A 19,444-nucleotide genomic window follows, 5' to 3' on the forward strand; every position below is an offset into this window, starting at 1 on the left:
TATTCAAGATAGGATATTTCTATGAAGTTTGGGAAAGAAGCCATGTTTTACAAAAAGACTTCATTCTTTTGGAGGAAAAGACTCAAACACACAATTATGTAAAAGAGCTGCAAGCAGCTAAAACAGCCCTTCCCTCTCCAAAGAAATAATGCAGTAATTTCTCCCCCAGAAAAAGTTGACTAAAAAAATGTGAAATGGCAGTACAATAGTCATTTTCCTGCTTGTTCATGTAAAAAGATATTATAAGTAAGATCTATACTGCAGATTAATAAAAATATCAAAAGATTACACAGCATCAGGAACATTCCATTAGACTGCCACTTTGGGAAAAGCCAGTCACTTTTTCAAAGGTGACTAGCCATGGGATAACCTCAAGCCAGCCATTTACATAACATCACCAAAACCACTACTGAATTTAGTTTTTCTGGCAACGACAGCTTTGCCCCAAGAACAGAATAAAAAGATTACCATGTAAAGTCATATCCAGGGACTGAAATGAGAGCTGGGAAGAATTTGACCTGTTCTAGAATGGGCTAAGCCAAAGCACAGGGCTTCTTAAAACAAAAGTTCCCTCAAGTGTCAGGACAGGAACCCTTAAGTGCTAAAATGTGTCTCAAATTGTTATTAATACAGTATGTGGATTTCTTACATTTCTTTGGCCGTTTCAATAAAGCATGAATATTAACAATGAACAAAACTCAAAAAATCCTGTTACTTGACACTGCAGAGAAGTACAAGCCTATTCACAGGCAGCTGATGGCCTTTCAAGCAGATCGTATCAGGTTCTACATTAAAACTATTCCATTCCTGTTCAATTTCTGCCCTATTGCCAAAATGAATTTCTAGTACTTTTTCTTTAAATCTGATGATTCCTAGTTGTTCACAAACCAATATGAATTTCAGACATGCAGACTGTTTTCAAATCACACTAATAGAGAGCCGCAAATAATGCCTTCGGCCTTGCATAACTTCCAAAAAAATGGCCTTGGATAACTTCCAAAACAGTACTGTCACTTCATTCACATTCATTTAACAAACAAAAACTATCAGAAGTTTTAATATTTGTAATTATTATATTTTAACAAAGACTTACCCTCTGGCAGGATCTAAGGCAATTGCTCTGGGTTGATCCAATTCTTGCCAAAACAAAACTTTTCTGAGTGATCCATCTAAATTAGACACTTCAATCCGATTTGTTTCGGAATCTGTCCAGTATAATTTCTCTCCCAGCCAGTCACATGCCAGCCCATCAGGTGACAGAAGTCCAGAAATGACCACATTTTGTACACTCCCAGATTTATTGAATTCTGTTCGTTTAATGGCTTCTTCACTGACATCACTCCAGTATATCAACCCCTTCACAAACACAAAGTCCACTGCTGCTGCATCCTCTAGGCCACCCACAATCACCGTGGCATTCTCCTTTCCATTCGCAGCATCCACCAGTCGCAGATCACGTCGGTTTGCGTACAGCAACAGCGGGGCAGCTATACAGAGAGAAATCGGGGTGGGGGTATAGACAGATGCATTAACACCACTCATATTAAGTATAGTTTGCACCATGATGGTGCCTCAGGCTACAACTAATTTAAGAAATTTAAAAATAATAATTAAGAGGTGGGGGGACATTTTGTAGTCTGACTAGATAGCACAGACCTTCAGCCTTTCAACAGTGCTTCAGCTGAAGATGTTACCTCATAATGGGCAGCTCATTATTCTGGGCTGTGCATTATTAAACTAAGATTAAAGAAGAAGGGAGAGAACAAAGCAAACGGGGGTCTGAAGTGTCCAAATGACACTGTTCTGTAGAGCAGGATGCTTAAATAAGAATCTGAAAGACAAGGGTAATGCAGTTTTCTAAGCACTCAGTGCTGGCCCACTTGACCAGAGATTGTGTCGTCGTCGTCGTCCCCGTCCCGGTCCCCCCCCCCCCCCCATAATTTAGTAATATACACTCCACTTCCATCAAAGCTTAATTCATGTCAAGCTATCAAAGCCACCTGTATGTTGATACTCTCTGAAATATACCTTGGACATGTTACATATAATCAAATACAAAATGAATTGCATAGCATGAGACAGATGTTGCTTTAAAGTGCTACAATTGGTATGAGGAGTTAGGGAGAAAAAAATCTATAGGAATGGACAACATAAATTCTTTTAAACTCAGCTGTACCACTCCTGTTTACTTCTCTAATACAAAGCCTCTATTCTACATGCTTTATTTGTTTACTCCATCAGCTTCAACCATCTGTATATTCTTCACACGCAACACCCAAGATAACTAATGAAAAGAAGTAACCATGAAAACAGTTTCTGAAGGGTAATATGACTTTTTAATTGTCCTTAACCACAAGCTACATATAACATTATGGAAATTCCAGCCTCATGCCTACTTCAGCAAAAGGCTAAGAAAAACACTACATTTGTGTAAAGCAGACAATCACATCCTTTTGCATCCACTATCAGAAAGCATTTCTACCTTTTCCTGTGTCTACTCAGCCACTCTACATCAGGGCTGTACAAGCAGCATTGAGATACATACTCTGATTGGCATACTAAATGCTCCTCTACCTGTAATCACCCAGCTTCAACAAAAATCTTGCAGATTCATTTGTCAGCATAGGTGAGCACTTTAAACTTCAAGCAGTATGTATATTCTAACCAAAGGGTTTACATTTATAGAGCCAAAGATGTGCATGGTTGGATAATAATGTCAAGGGCTACACTGCGAGAAAGGATTCAGTTCATTGTATGAGAAACACTGAAATCAGAAATACTAACACAGGTATCAGAAAATTCAAAAGCTAATTTCCAAGACCTCATTACCACAAAACTATCAAAGGCATTGCCCACATGTGCACTGGGAGAAGCTGAGGGACCTAAGAAGTTCTACCTCCAAATAAACAAGTTCTGCTATATATGTTAGAAGCTCTTTCTTTTTTGTTTTATTGGGTTTGATTTTTTTTTTTAAGGGGTTGTTAGGGTTTTTTGTGTGTTTTTTTGTTTGTGTTTTGTGAATTGTTTAGGCTGTCATCCTAATTTTAGAAACACTGAATACTAATTTACTTATGGAAGTCTTTAAATGGGAAGTTACCAAAATGAAGGAGGTGGGGAAGGGAGTTTTCTTGGTTTTAATACTGCTAATTCGTATTCACCCCTCCCAGATTTTTTATTGTGCAGCAAAATATTTAAAGATGATATTTTCATGGAGAAGGGGTAAACTCCTTTAAATCAGAAAGCAGAATAAGTAGGTTTATTACCTTACTCTCTACCTCCTTTCCTTCCTTGCATAATTTCCCATCCCCTGAAGATTTCAAATTAATTACAGCAGTTTCTTGAAGAGCAGGTTGCTAATGGTGACTGCATTTTCAGAAAAGAAGTATTAAATAAACTGCAAGTGGTAGAAAATAGATACACAATAAAACCCTCTACTTTTTAAAGCCTGCATACAATTGCAACATAAAAAAATCTAGTTAATAGCCAGCTCAATGTCATCTAGGAAAGCGTGCAGCCAACTGGCAGAGCTCTCTCTAATAAGACAGCATGCCCAGCATTTGAAAAAAGGTAAATCCATGCACAAATAAGTACAGAATCCATTATTATGTGCAACACGGAGCAAGAGTACCCATGCACACAGCATGCACTGAATTGGAACACCAGGCATGTCAAGTGTAATCACCGAGGCCTGAAGGCACTGCTGAGCCTAACACAACCGCATTGCATAGGTTATTCATTCCTTGCTGGAGCTCAGAGCTGGCTGAGGAAGAACTGGAGGAAACCTTTTCATGAATGATACAAGCTAGTTGAACGATGGCTAGGAAGAAACACAGCTACACTTAGGATGTGTAGCTTCACACAGATTGATTCAAAGCCGCAACTCGTAACACATCCTGCAGGGCCGGCAGATGAGGATATAAAGCTTTCCAATTTGTTGCAACATTCAGGAATGAAGCATGTATCACCAAAATAATAAGAACCAGGTTTGTTCCCGACCCCCGACCCCCACCCCCAGCCCAACCCTTCCCAAAAAACACGAAGGCTTCAATATCCTATAAAATGCAATTACTGAAGTTGGCAGCATTAGTACCTAGCGCCACTTTTGCCATTTTTTTGACTCGAACAGCAATGCCAAAAAGAAAATTGTGGCAGAAAATCCCATTCTGCCCCATACAACTCACTTTAAAAGAAGCACAGATCACTGTAAAGATGGCTTTTTTGAATAACTCAGTTATGAACTACACTAATAACCAAGGGCAAGAACTGCAAGAGAAGCTCAAAGCTAGGCAACTATTTTGCAGCTTGGGTTAAAATGGGACAAAGAGATACAACTTGTATCTATTTTGTTTTAAGCTGAACTCTTTACCTGTAGTTTCTATTCCCCTTTCTACAGACATCATAAAAACACATTAACTGCAACAAACTGTGATACATTGAGAGAAGCACACGTTTTTGAAAGTAAAATAAAACCCACTCATCTTTGAAATCAAGAACTCAAACAGCAATGAATATCACTGTGTCCTCTATCACCTGAGAGCTCTAAGGGTAGTTTATCCTTCTAATTAAAGTACCTAATAAAAGCTATGCTTAGTTATAAAATAAGCTCTTTTGGTATCCACGAGCAGGAACAAACATTTGCTTAAAGCACACAAAAGTCAAAACTTGAGGTCTAACACATTTGAACTGCAATAAAAAAAAAATAAATTAATCATAAGAAACTCTTGCCAATACTGGGTCACTACTGAGCCTAATAGCTTGTTAACACCAATATTCATGTAACACCCTCCATAAGCTTACCACATTCAATATTAAATTGTTAAATTAATTTGTTACCTTACCTTTACAACTAGAATTCTGCATCAGCATCCTTCTCCTTACCACCCAACTCTAGTTCTTGTACCAAACAGCTCTTGGTTGCAACTCTTGTCTCTCTCCTGAGCATACTGAAAGTTGCTAATCCCCAAGATACCCCAAGTCTGTTTTCCCTAACACTTGTTTAGTTAAGTCTTGCTTTGTTCATTTGATTTGTGAGCCTTTGATACTGGCTTAAGAATGCTGCAGCCCACAGAACACAAAGCCATGAACCAACATAAAAGAGCCGTTAAAATGTTTTCCAATTTTTTTGTGTTGAAGTGGCAACTGCAAGCTGTCAGAATTTGTCATGCTTTCCTTTAACTAGTCCAGAGGCCTTTTCCACAAGTTCCTGCTTGCTCCCTTTCCACTTTCAATGATCCATGACACCTCTGGGTGCCATGAGGTCAGTGTTACCTTCAGCATGCTCATTCTCTTTCACTGACATGGAATTTAGTCTGGTTAAAGCAATTAACACAGCCTCATTTTCCCAAACCCCAACAATGTTGTTCTACCCCTTCACTTAGTTAAGGGCCCCTCCCTGAGCTGATTCAAATCATTACTTCAGTGAAAGGTCTGACTGGGTTAGCGAGTTGAATTAACGCAAGAAGTGGTCCAGCAAACACCAAAACTAACATAAGGCAAGCAGCAGGGAGCTGGAAGGGGGAGCAGCTCTCCCCCCCACCCCTGTCACTGGCAGCCTCCTGGATCTGCTCAAGATGCAGCCACATCCTTTCTCCCCAGCTCCACTTTCAGATGTTGGTTCCCAACATCTCTTTTGCATTGGCACCTGCACTTGTCCCACAGCGAGACAATGCAGGGAACTAAACCAGCAAACGGCTATCATGCTTTTGCCCCCACCTACCAAAAGTAGTTTTTAGCCAGCCATAATACAGAACCAGTTCAGAACAAAGTCATAAGTACTAGCACACATGGCAAAGGGAGGACCGAATCAGCTTTGACAAATTAGTTGAACCGGTTTCTTGTGAACCTCCAGTTTAGTAACAGGACCTGCCAGACTACAGGTGCCCACTGTAAGTTGTGGCAAGCTTCCCCAGAATCCCAGTGAGACCCAGCCAGGAATACTAGGAAACCAGACACACTGTAGAAAGAAACATCTATGCAGGAGTCCACTGGTAAGAAACCCAAGGATTGTTACATTCAAAGATGTCATTGAGCAGGGAAAAGAAAATTCACCACCCTTTAAAAATCTTGCTGGAGAACTCTGAGCATCTAAAAGTGAATTGATATTGCCAAGCACACTGCCACAAGGATGGCAAACATGAGGACTGGAAAAGAGCAGACACACTGATAACATGTGCCAAGCAAATACACACTGCCCTGGATGAGGCACAGTGAGCAAAGTTTGCCAGATGCCTTGATGGAATGATATGCACCCACATTCAGCCCACAGGGAAGGAAAAGCACTTAAGTGGGCACAGATAACCAGCAAACTGCGTTAATTGCAACCTCCTCAAAACTAAAAACTCCTTATATGTAATACAAGGCCTCCCATTCCCAAGATGCCCCACAGAGAACCAATACAAGAACGTAAGTCTCTGGACTGACACAAGGATTGTGGCACTGCCAGTTGTGAGGACTCTTCCTTCACTACCCATGTTTCAAGTTTCTTCATCACTGATTATGCTAATAAGGAATTCTGTCTACTTGTTATCCATGAATGTTTGAGTTTGGCTGCTCAGTTTGGTGGAGCAAGAAGGAAAAAGTTGAGGTAGCAGTGGGAATAAAAGCCTGGGAAACTTGTATCTAATCAGAAGAGAGGCAAGTTGCAAATGAAAACAACTCCCCCCAAAAGCAGGGACCCAGCCTCAGGAAACCTCATACAAAGATTATGATTTTCAAATAAACAAAAAAAAAAAAATCACCAGGAAATACAGGAGTTTCAGCAGCAAGCAGCAGGCCAGGATTTTGCACCAAGTTCTCCACCACAGCAGTTTTACTGATTTATTCCACACAAATCACAATTTCACACAATATTTTACAAAAATTAATGAACTGACTTGGCTTACCAGTAGCCTTCATTCCATTTTCACTGGATGAGCTCTCTTCTCTCTGAATCTCCTTGTTCTCACAAATATACTTGCAGGACACAACAGGCAAACAGGACTTTAGTAAACAAGCATGAGGCAACCCAAGCTTGTTACAGCTCCTCCTTACAGCTAACCTGAAGTGTACTCCACATGCTACAGCCACCCAAGGGCTGTTCAGATGGTAACTCAAAAGGTCATAGGAACAGTCAGGCTCACTAGTGAATGAGATGAGTAAACCACACTAGTGCAAAAACAAAGACACCAAGCAACAACAACAGTGCCTGGATTCTGCACTAATCTCCTACCATTAGTTGGAAAACAATTCTCTTATTAAAGAGCTAGAAGGACAGAGGCAAAAGAATGAGAGGATGAATAATAATTAAAAAAAAACTGAGTACAGGGAATGATAAAAATACCAGGCCCAGGCATAAAAAGCCAACAGACCTGAAAGAGTATAGTAAAAGCACACACGACTGAAGTACACCAAAAACTATAGCATATGACAGGCAACTAACTTTCTGAATGGCAGGCATCACCCACCAACTCATCCTGTCAGCAAGAGAGCCACAGAGCCAGTATTTATTGCTTCCAAATTAGCACAGCACGTCTCTTCTTAGTATTAGGTAGCATACCCACACTGACCCTCTGGCCATCTTTCCATAACATTGACTCTCCTACTCTGAAGTTGTTCCCACTGTGCTTTCATGGGGATAAAATGCACTGCTTCAGTAGCAGACATCTTCGTAACTTTAAATGCTGAATCTGTGTTACTGACAACAACTTAGGGTAAGGAAAGAGCTATGCTTTCTGGTCAGACACCTTCTTGCAGCTGCTTTGTGTAGAATACTATCACCTTCTTCCATCACCCTGCTGCTTCGAAGAAGGAGACACAAAGTTGCAAGAAAATAGGAATATATTGTTTGTTCAGTGCCATACACTTCCCTGGGCCAGAAGCAGACTCTGGAAAGCAGGAAGGATCTAGGGATGTGTGACCAAGTACTACCATGAGCCACACTCATGCCTGCAGAACCTCAACATAACACTTCCTGTTTCCTCAGGTGTTCTCATAGCCTTCCATGAGTGCTCAAAATGTTGTGAAAATAACACAGCACTGCAGATTAAATACCAGCTCCATGCACACTGGCAATACTTCCGTAGTTTTACCGGGAACACCCATGTTTAAATCAACGCAATCTGTTTAATGAGAAAGTTAGTAGGCATGTAGACTGCCACAAAGCTGCTCCTGTCTGCAAGGTATGTTTCTGACAGCTCTCCCTAGCACACACCTTTGCTCATGCAGAAAAAGAAGCTTTGTTTGGCTATACTGTACCAATCAGAGTCCCACATCTGAATGGGGATGATATTCTGCAATCCCAACTTGAAGCTGTACTATGATGGATGAGACTACCTGATCCCACTGAAACAAAATACTGCCCTTTACACCTTCTAGCATCATCATTTCCTACAACGTTTTTAACAAACCAAAAACCTCTATCATACCCCTCATGAAGCTGTTGAAAGACTGCATCGATTGAGTCCCTCCACTGAAATAGAGCACTAAGACACAACACTGTGATGCTGTGACAGAGGCAGCCCTTTTCCTAAAGCCTAGAGACTTTAAAGGCCACAATAAACACCTTGTTCATCTTGGCAAGATGAGACAGGAATGCCCCAAAGTTTGTTGCTGTTCTGGAATGTTTGCAGTTCATTACATATATGTTCCAGCCTGGACAGCACATGTGTTCGGGGGTACACATCCAGTCAAGAATGCCCTGGGAGTCCTGCCAGCTCACTCGCCTCCCATAGCTGGAGGACCCTAGCTATATCAGCAGGCACAATGTGGGAAAAGGTCCAGCCAAGGGCTCTCACCCAGATTGCTAACAGTTTCAAAACAGTACTTTCAAAAGTACACGCACTGAGCGGCAACACACTGGTTTACGTTCAAACTAACAAAGTCTTTCTCCACATCCACAAAAAGTTCATAGGCACTCCCTTAAATGACTTTTTACAAGCTGTATGGAAAAAAACTGTTATAGTGTGAGATAAAAGTTCACAGATTTTGTTTCTCAAGCAGGTAAAATACTTTAAGATAAGACGGCTTCAACGATTTTGCAAAAATATGAAGGCTTCACACTGAACTAGAAAATAGTTTTGTAAGAAAACTGAAAGAAAATACACTGCAAGTGAAAAGAAGTTCTTAAAATAACACTTTGAACAGACAAATTCTTAGGACTATAAAGTTTACTACAGCTTAATATAATAAATAACAATCCCAGTTCAAAGGAACAGTTTGGGACTGTTTTGAAAGGGTAAGGAAAGATGTGCACATACTTCAAGAACTAAAAAAATAAATAAATAAAATAAAATGTGCAATAACTTTGAAACAGTTGAAACTATGTGATTTATTTTAACTTTCTTTTTATAACTCTCAAAGCCACTCACATCCCAGCATTATTAATGTAAACTCAACAGGCTTACACTAGATGCAGTGACACAAGGGAAAAAAAAAAACACAACAAACAAACAACAAACACCAAAAACCAAACCAAAACACACACACAGGCAGGATCCCCTGAAAAAAGTTAAACAACCCAGGCTTTTTCACACTGAATAGGACTCATTTCTGAGAAACCAAAAGAAAAATAAATAAACACAAAACCACCCAACTTGAATTTTTGAATTTTACCATAATCTACAGTGTAAAGGCTACTGAGCCTCACTTAAGTTTCTGAGTCACTAGAGCACCAATGCCTTTTCCAAACGGACATAGCAAGAGTCATTACAAGGTTTACAAATGCCTACTCTTCTATCATTCTTTATAATCCTACTCTATTAATCTGTATGTAGTCAAGAGGATTCTTGGATTTCCACAGTGTTAACATTTTAATTAACACTAACACTATGAGTAACAAGCAAGAGTTTATTTTCTAGTTTGACAGAATAACAAAGGAAAAAACTGAAATTCTACAACCCCTTCCATGTCTGTTACCTTCCACATTCAAGCAAACACATCAGTCACCTTCTAGAAGCCTCAACTCTGACAACAGAGGAGAATGCTTATTACTGAGAACTTCTGGAGGCACAAACAGTTAAATAAAACCAAAAACATATAAACTTACAAACCATGTTTTTCCTCTGGGAACAGATGGTGAGGGGGGAGAAAGAGAAAAAATATAAAGGAGAAAATTACATTTCAGTATCATAGAAAAGGAAAACAAATGATTTTTGATTAAGCAAAATTATATAGCTAGTTAAGATTTTCTGTCTCAAATATGATTACTTTTCAAATCTGACATCAAGAGCTCACACATGGCCCTTATAAACAGAATTAAAACTATAATACCATTTCTTCCACATTGATTATATCACAAGGGAGTAATTCTATTTAGGTAATCTGATCCTGTAACAAGATACTAAAAAAATCTTTACAAATGTTGCCATTTTCCATGTCTGTTTATATTAAAAACATTTCCTTATTGTTCTGTCTGTATAAATAATGAAGCTCGAGATGCATTCCACCTTTTAAACTGATATGCTGCTTTCCCCAAATAGTTAATAACATTTTGCAAAGGAAACAAAGTATTACTAATACCATTGCTTCTTTTAACCTGCATTTTGAATGGTATGTTCTTAAAAGCGTATTATAAATCAAAGGGAAAAAAGTATTGCGGTATTTCTATTCGTAGACTGGTAAGTTTGACTCCATTTCAAAATTGGTAGAGGACTGTGTCAATTACATCGAAATAGAAATATTTGTACCAAGATAATCACAAGGAGACAAAAAACCCACCCTATTTTCATAACCATTTCATAGGAGACCATATTGGAAAGAAGAAATGACAACAAACTCGTATTTACTTGCAAACACTGCATACAGACCAAGTTCTACTGATGTGGAGCAAATATTGAGCCTGTTCACATTGTAAGTCTCCTTCCATAAATATTTATGAACTACAGGAGTATCTAGAGAGCTTAATGAAGGCTATGTCAGCTTGCCTGCCAAATATATATATCTGTAGAAGTTACTTAATATTTAGGGTGTCAATACCCAGTATTTATGTACAGTCCATTAGAAATGCAATGCTTTCTCCTTCCAATCTTCAGACAATTACCACAAAAGAATGACACAGCTTCTTTGTTTAGAGCACTGCTCATTCTGTAACTTTGCAAGTGGCATACACCCTGAAACTACACAAATGAGGTATAAGTTGAAAAAATATAAGTTATTATTAGAGAATACTTCTTTCACCAAACAACAGCTACCCTCTAGAAGAGCCAGCACAACAAAGCACTCAGCATAGAAGTGGATGTACTCACTGCACGCTCATCCTAAACCTCATGTCTGCACATCAACGGTCACCCTTGGCGAGCCATAGCGTGTAGGTTCAAGGGCTCAACTTTTAAGCAAACAATGCCAACTCCTTTTTATGAAGGTGAATGGACCATCCCTGAAGTCTGCAAGGAAGTTGCATCCCCCCACATCTTTCCAAGCAACTTACACCACTTATCAGTAAAGTCCATCTGTGGGAAATTCCTTTACCAATGTAAATTCTGCTTCACTGCCACAACTGCCTTGGAAGCACAGCCTCCGTGTGCCATCAAAGTGGGTGGCAGCAAAAAATTTCACCAGCTACTTACAATTTACTAACCAAATCTCTCTCAGGTAAGTGGGCTGAAGCACGAGGGCTCCCCAGCAGTAAACCTGGAGGAATAGCTGAGCACGCTTCCAGCCACCAGCTCAGCCAAAACCATGCAACAAAGCTTTAGTAACTGTGCTTCTGGTGCCACTCAACAGTAACATATACCCCTCCCTGTAGTACAAGAAAGTGGACTCTTCTGAAGAAGCCACCAGCAAAGCAACCCAAGTACTTAGCATTTCTCATAGCAAATTAATGAAGTTAATACGCTGAGGACAAAGAATACAGTGTTTAAGTCTGCAGACTGGCTGCAGAGATGAATGGTGACAGATCAGAAACTGAGACCTGTTTCTCCCTGTTTTCCTCCCCTACCCCACTCGCTCAGAAGGAAAAAAATTAAATCATCTTTGCTCTACTTGACTTGAACTAAAAAGTAAATCCCATATTACATGCACTGCAGCAGATTATTTGTAAAGCTGGCATTTTTAAGATGTGACATCATCATAAAGGTGGATTACAGATGTCCAAAGGAATCATATTTCTCCAGCTCCCAAAGACAGAGTTTAAAATGTTCCTATGCTCCAGATCCTGACCTATCTTCCTCAGAAAAAGAAAACCCACAAACAAACAAAACCCACTCCTCTATGCATTCTACAGCTTCTAGCCAAATTTCTTACCTAGAATTCAGGGAATGAAGATTTAATCAATTCACCAGGGGAAAAGGAAGAAGCATCAATATGGTTAATGCCCCTCCAAGCAGCATTGGTGTGAAACATGAAGACTTTTCACCTGAATATGTCACTGAAAGGTACAAAAAGCCCATCATCTGCACACATCTCTGACCAGATATACAGTTTCAACCATATACCATAACTTCCCTCCATGCACAATGCACCCTACCAAAAATGCTATTCACCTTACCTCCAAGACACAGCAAAATCTTCAATCAAACTTTTTAAGTCCTTATTTTTCAGCTTTAAAGAACAGCTACAGCAATCTGATGATAAATGAACTATATCATAGAAACACAATTTCAAAAACTATTAAAATAATGGTGGATTTTGTAACACCTTAGATCACACTAACTTCAGACTCTTCTATGGAGAGATGAAAGAGGAAAATGCATTGGAAATCACGGCAGACAAAGGCACAGTGATTTCTGAGGAATCATACAATGAAAAAACATGACTAGAATACAGTTGACTCAAGCTTGGGTGAAGAAACAAACCATGATGAGTACAAATATATATTTTTCCAAGTCTCGCTGTCAAACCTAAGGATTGTACAGTCCTAGGTAAAGAGACCCTTTGCCTGAAGGCAAATGCATAGCTTCAGCTGGAAATGCCACACTTCATCACCAGCCTGAGTGCTTCAGAAGTAAAAAGCCTAACCCTTGTCCCCCTCTCTGACTTCTAGCAGAAAAATATGTGCAAACACCTCCAGTCACAACTTAGCAAGTCTTGAACACTAAGCTCTCCTGAACTACCCGCAAATCTCTCTAAAAGTTACAAAAAAGCAAAGATTATCTGTTTATCAAACGCAAGCAACAAATTAAAATGAATTAAAACAGTATCAATACTAAAACAACAAGAGATTAAAACAAACCCTCCTCTGAATGCATAAGAGGGAAGCTTCAATTTTAAAATGCGCATTACCAAAGAGGCATTTTTATCTCTTGGCTAACTGACCTTAAGTGCAGAGGTCTGCAATATTCAGTTTGTCTGCACAAACATCATTTGTAAGATTCCTACTCAAACAAGAGCTTTGTGCACTGTCTGTATGATCATGGTTTAAAACCAAAACAAAACAGCAACTGCATGATGACTGGAGAGTTATTTCTGGAAGTAAGCTGTGAATAAGTGCAGAGGAAGAACTCTCTATCACTTATTAAAAAGTTGAAACTTCAGTTTCACACTTATCTGCAGCTCCCTGACTGATGTGATGGCACTGCTATTGCCCCTTTCAAACTGGCAATTATCAAACAAGATCCTCATTGGTTTCACAGCTACCATGGAGAATACAGCAAAGCTTCCATAAAGGTCTAACTCACTCCTACACATGTACCCTCTCTGGGAGCAGCTTCAAGAAGTACTGCAGATGGCCAGAGAAGAGGAAGCCCAATCCCCAAAATCAAACCAGGGGCCAAGAAAACAGCGACCAGACTCTGAGGAGGGGTCAAGAGATTCCAGGAAAGTGAACCCTTTCTTCCATCAGCCAGAATATGGAAAAATTAAAAAAAAACAAACCACAGCAAGCTTTCATGACAGTTAACCTCCTGCCTCTGAGAAATCCAAACACCTGCCCTGAAAATGTCAGTAGGATCTGGATTATGGCAGTCCTTGGACAACTTTGAAAGACACATGCCTTGCCCTGTGCATCCATTTCTGACTAGTAATGGCCTGGTACTTCAAGTCCTTATTAGTTTATGGGGCACTGAGCTTCCAGGTTACCAGTTTTATTCCTTTCCACATTGGTAAAGGAATCCACCATAGTTTCCTCAGACTAATGATCACAGTTCAGCTGTTGGAAAAAAAGAATAAAAAATCAAATGGACAGAGGTTTACAAGTCCATGAGAACAGGGAGGCTAGTTCTATAAGCAGAGAGGCTGCTGCAATCCACAAACACACACTCTTGACATTTTCTGAGTTTCAGACTCCAGCACCATTGGCTTGGCATCCTTCTCAGCACTAAATTCACAAAACCAAATGGTGAACTGCATAACTTCACCTCTACTTTCATGTATAAACTTATTCATACCCATGCTGGCACTGCCTCTGTCTCATTAAGGAACCGCTGACACCTCTTCTGAACTCAACACATCATATTCAAACCAATTCTACTTGCATAGAGGTTGTTTATTAGGGAGGATGCATGCATTAAAATCTGATTTTTTGTTTCTTCAGAAGTCAGCTGTTCCTGCTGTTTATCTCTACCTAAGGTAACAATTAGCCAGTAGGAAAATTACTATCATGTCACAAACAGAAGATTACAAATTCAGGTAGGTGATCAAACAGCAAGAGACCTTGAACACAGAAGAAACAAAAAACACTGTTTGGATACAAATGTCCTTGGCAATAGACAAAAACAAGAGATGAGAAATGACAGTCCAGATGGTTTATACACTGAAAGTTTCTTCAAAGTGTCTTATTAAGCATATACAAAGATTTGCAAAAGCACAAGTCACTACTGCAAGACTAATTTGAAGAAATTACAGTGACAATATTACATGACATTACATATGACAGCAATTTCTGTGCTGTCATTTGAACTAGGCTGAACAGCAAGTGAGAGCCAAACAAATGGTTTATTAAGAACAGGTACAATTAGTACGTAATAAAATGAACTTGTCAGGAAACGGTTCTCCTCCATGCTCCAGACTTCAGTTAAAAGTTGAGACACCTTAACTTTTGAAAATTGGGGTTTAACCACCACAACAGGAGTTTGAAATAACACACAGCCCATTTATAAGGATACTTGCATCTTTGCAAACAGGATACAATATGGCAAACAGATGCACAGGAGGGAGGGGGAAAAAAAAAGGGCATGGAGAAGAGGAAAAATTTTGTTTTCCAGAGTACTGAGCAACTGGAGACAGAGCAATTACTTCAACATAAGCCACCTTTAGTCTAGCTTTCATGTGAACACACTAGTGTTGATGAATTTTCTAAGCCAAAGTGTGTTTGAGTATTAGCAATTAACCTCTTCCCCCATCTAATATGAAAAAAATCGAGTAAATGGCAAAGCGATGGATGTAAACACTACAGGTGATTTCTTCCCAGAAAGACTGAATGCAGAGAACTAGTTACTGTAATTATGTTTATAGCATTAAGAAACCAAAACCCAGCCCCAGAAATCGGCTTTCATACCAACTGTGCCTTACACGACAAAAAAATATTGGTGGAGAAGAGAAGCGGAATACAAATCCTCAGCTACTTTAAGTGACATCCCCCCGTAAGGCACTCGACTGCCGATTTAAAGCTGTATGAACACCCGTGGTAGTTCACCAGTGAAACACAAACTTCTCTCAAGTCCCAGCGCAGAGCCAGCACAGCTGAGAGGATGCAGCATTCATGCCCTTCTCGACAACTCCGCACGCTCACTCCGCTGCGAGGAGGGGCTCACTGAAACGCCAGATCCCATACACGCTGGATACCTGGAGAGCTCCGCGCTCCCCTCCGCACCCGGCAGCGTGAAGCGCCACTCACGGGGGAGAAGAGGAGAGGAGCCTGGCGATACTAACAGAGGTATCAGCCTGACACCGGCGTGGCCAAGCTGCTGCCTCCCAGGGCCGGGTGCGGAGAGCGACGGGAGGAGCGGCGCTGGTTCGGGGGCTCGGTGCGGTGCGGGCCGGCGGGGAAGTTGGCGTAGAGGCACGGCGGCTGGGAGAACGCTGCCCCCGCGCCGGGCCCCGCGCCCCGCCGGCAGCCAGGCCTCTCCCCTCCCGCACGCCCAAACATGGCCCCTCGCCGCCACCCCGGCAACTTTTCCCCCCCTCTCCCCGCTCACCTCTCATCAGCGAACAAAAACTGCAGGCAAGTAGGCTGCGCAGGACGGCCCCCATCTTCCTTCCCTCCTCGCTCTCACCGGCGGGGAGGCGGCGGCGAGGAGCAGCACCTCCGCTGCCAGTTCATGCTTCCAGGCGGGCGGGGGAGGTGGCGGGGAAGAGGGGAGGTGGGGGGGTAAAAGGAGGGAAGCTGAGGAACGGCGGCCGCGGAGATTCCTCCCTCGCCGGTTCCTAGCAGGCCACTTGCCCGGTCGCGCCGCCGCGGGAGCGGGCGCTGCCCTCCATGCCGGCCGCCGCCGCCTCACCGCAACTGCTGCGGTCGCTCCCCCATCCACCCCTACCACTCAGCTCTCCCGGCCTCCGCCTCCGCCGGGCGCGCACAGGCGCAGGGATACAGCCCTCCTCCTCCTCCCCCGGCCTGGCCTCCGCCTCCCCGCGCCGCGCCCGGACTGCTCCTGGAGCAGTGCCCGCCCCCCCCAGCACCTCTCCCCCGTCAGGGAGGGAGCGGGAGGGCGGAGGGGCGGGGGCAGATGCACGCAACCGTCTCTCGCACGGGCGGTCACACACATACACACACGTTCCCGCCCGCCCCGCGGCTGACAAAAGCCCGGCGGGGTCCGCTGCACGGCGGGATCGGGCCTGGCTGGGCTGGGCGAGGGCGGGGACCACGGTACCCTCCTCGGTGCCCGCCCGCGGGCAGAGTGAGGAGAGGCGGCGGGGGGTGGTCGCCGCTGTCGCATTCCAGCGGGACTACTTGCTATTCTTCACCCCCTCCGCCGCGTAGCGATGCTGCCCGCGGAGCAACACCGGACCGGGAGCGACGGCACTACTTTCTGCCACAGAGCAGCAGCAGCGGCAGCAGCGGCCGAGGCAGCAGCAGCACAAAGGCAGAGCTGGCCCTCTGCCGGGTGAGGGTTAGGTACCGTGGGGCAGCGCAGGGCCGTCCCTTCCTTCCTTCTTTCTCGGCTGGTGCCGGCTTCCCGCTCTCTGAGGGGGCGCGCTCGCGGAGGGCCCTCCCCTAGGACTCGGCGCTTGGGCCAGCTGCGAGGTCACGCTGGCCTTTAAATACGTATCGGTGTGCGGTGCCCCACCGATCGGATTGGAAACAAACGTGGGGAGGCGGGCTGTGATAGTGAAGTATCGGTCAGGGAGCGGAGGTTGGGGAGGTAAGCAAGATGCTAAAACTAAGTTACAATTAATACAGCCAGTGTAGAGATGACAGCGGTAATCTTGATCTGTCCCAGAGCAGCAGTACCAGGCGTTCCTTCTCAGTAGGATTTGCTGCTTGGTTGATGTAGTGTTGCATAATTTATTTCCCAGCACTTTTGGGGGTGTTTTGGGATTTTGCCCCCCCTTGCTAGACTAAATGTAGTATGCTGGGTTTCTGCTGCTTGGCACAGTAGTACAAAGCCCCCTTAAAAATCAGTGACCTATGTGCTATGTTGAAATATAACTTACTCTTTTCTGCTATTGTATCCATGTAAACACTTTTACTTCTGAAGAGGCTAAAAGTTAAGATTTTGTAATATACCCTCACTTAAAGCTTCTCTCTGTACCTGCCTTGTTCATTCCTAATAAGCAGTACAAAATACAACTTTCTTGCATTTCCTTAGATGAAGAAATCTACTTCAGGATTTCTACAAGAAACTTCAACTCTAAATCATGTTCTCCCTCCTCACAGAGTATGGTAGCTGGTTGGTAGGATAATGACAGATTAGCAGGACATCTTACAGCAAAATTGGAGATCATTACATTCAGAAGTCTATACTATTTTCAGGGTTGTTAGAAACTTAAGTGTATAACTTTTAATCTCGTATCTATTGGACATACATTTGGCCAGATTAAAGGCCTGGGTGTTGTAGACTGACTCTAACATCAGGCTCCTGAAGTCATGTGATAAATGACAGAATCTCAGCTTTTACTGGGGAAAAACAAAAACACCCACCCAGAGTGTTCTGTGCAAAGAAGTATATTTCTAACCTTCAAGTAGTACCTGCCTGACGCCAGGTCTCGGTTACAAAGTGTTGTCCTTGACTCTACTGGATGAAATTGCCTCCTCCAGAACTGTGCTGTCAGCTGGGAGAATGAGCAAACTCAAGATCCATGTGGGTAGCGGAGGCAAAGGGCTTCCCATGCAAAAGTGTACCTAGATGGTAGATAATCCACATCTAACCCTTGTCACTCCTAGGTTTTGCAAGAGCAGGCAGAAGGAGCACACCTTTATATTTATTTTCACTGTTTAATTTGGATTGGAGGAGAAAAAGAGCTTTTGGGGAGTTTTCTTGTATTGTATGCTCACAATGTTGCACAATCCATGATTAACCTCTTGCAAAGTATGGCAGATCTGTCATGAATTTGTATCTTAATCATACAATGCACAGCTGAGGAAAACCTCAAGCCTGAGCCCCTGCATTGCAGAACACATTTCTCTATATGCCATTTCCTCTCACATCTCATCTGTTTCTGCTGGAATCACTCTGGTGTCTTGACTATCTGTCTACCTTGGGAGCCTCATCCCTGCCTTGTTGCTCGTACCCTTACGGGCATCTTCCCTGCTGTCCGTGCTGGCTGGTCTTATTTTTAGCTTTCACACATTACATGCTGTCACCCCTCAGACTGGTGTAGTTCACTGGTTTTCTGTAATTTGAATCCTCTCCTGCTTAGTTTTATTCTGAGCCATTTATGATAACTGGGTTCATCTCCCTCAGCTTGGCCTTTTTCCCCCATGCCCCGCATAGACACAATCCTGTCGCTATTCCAGCCCAGATAGCCTCTTTTGAACCCTTTTCCCCATAAATGCTTAAGATTCAAGACAAGCCTATCTCCTAACTGCTTCTAATTCATATATGAATTTACTTTTAATTCATATATGTAGAATTAACTCCATGCCTGAGTTTTTACAAAGTAAAATGAGAGGCAAGATTACTGCAGACAGAAAATCCTGAGATGATTATGTTCCTTTAGTTGAGCTTAAAGTCAAAATAAATGGGGAATGGAGAGGGAATGTCTCTTTTGTCTCCCCTTGTTGATTGCAGTTATTTCCATTAACCTTAGAATGAGAAACCTTGGTTTGCTGGCTCAAATCCAGTCCAAAGCTCCAACTGCTAAGAAGCCTACACAGCCTTACCCCTACCTTCAGACTTAAACAGTGGCTCAGTAATACAAGAACTTTCACAGGACATTTTGTTTATACTCAGGTTAGTTCCCTGGTTTGGTTGGTGGCCCAGCCTCATAGGCACTTTTATCAGCCCACAGAACAGCAAGGGATGGCAGCTGGAGCTCCTGAAACCAGCAGTGACTGCCAAAGTCACTCTATTTTTGGACTGTGCCCCGAGTTCCAGTGGGGTCAATGGGCTCTCTTGGAGGACTGAGGCTGAAGTCCCTAATGAGCAAAAGCTGT

The 19,444-nt window shown here is 42.5% G+C and overlaps 1 protein-coding gene across 2 annotated transcripts in view; it reads right to left on the reverse strand.

Annotated features, from left to right (window-relative positions):
* LRP6 (LDL receptor related protein 6) overlaps positions 1-16,684 on the reverse strand; it is a 127,764-nt gene extending 111,080 nt beyond the window's left edge. Inside the window, exons 1-2 of one of the 2 annotated variants that reach the window (XM_061476347.1) lie at positions 16,047-16,684; positions 1,094-1,487 (exon numbers count right to left, since the gene is read on the reverse strand). In XM_061476347.1, coding sequence (XP_061332331.1) covers positions 1,094-1,487; positions 16,047-16,101 — 449 coding nt within the window. In that variant the 5' untranslated portion in view covers positions 16,102-16,684. The remainder of the gene's footprint in view (positions 1-1,093; positions 1,488-16,046) is intronic. The other variant, XM_061476346.1, reaches the window with a different exon arrangement.
* Between the last annotated feature and the right edge of the window lie 2,760 nt (positions 16,685-19,444).

This window comes from Pezoporus flaviventris, unplaced genomic scaffold (assembly GCF_033815535.1).
Source record: "Pezoporus flaviventris isolate CSIRO_AGI_PZ_B2104156 unplaced genomic scaffold, CSIRO_AGI_Pfla_v1 ptg000096l, whole genome shotgun sequence".
NCBI lineage: Eukaryota > Metazoa > Chordata > Aves > Psittaciformes > Psittacidae > Pezoporus > Pezoporus flaviventris.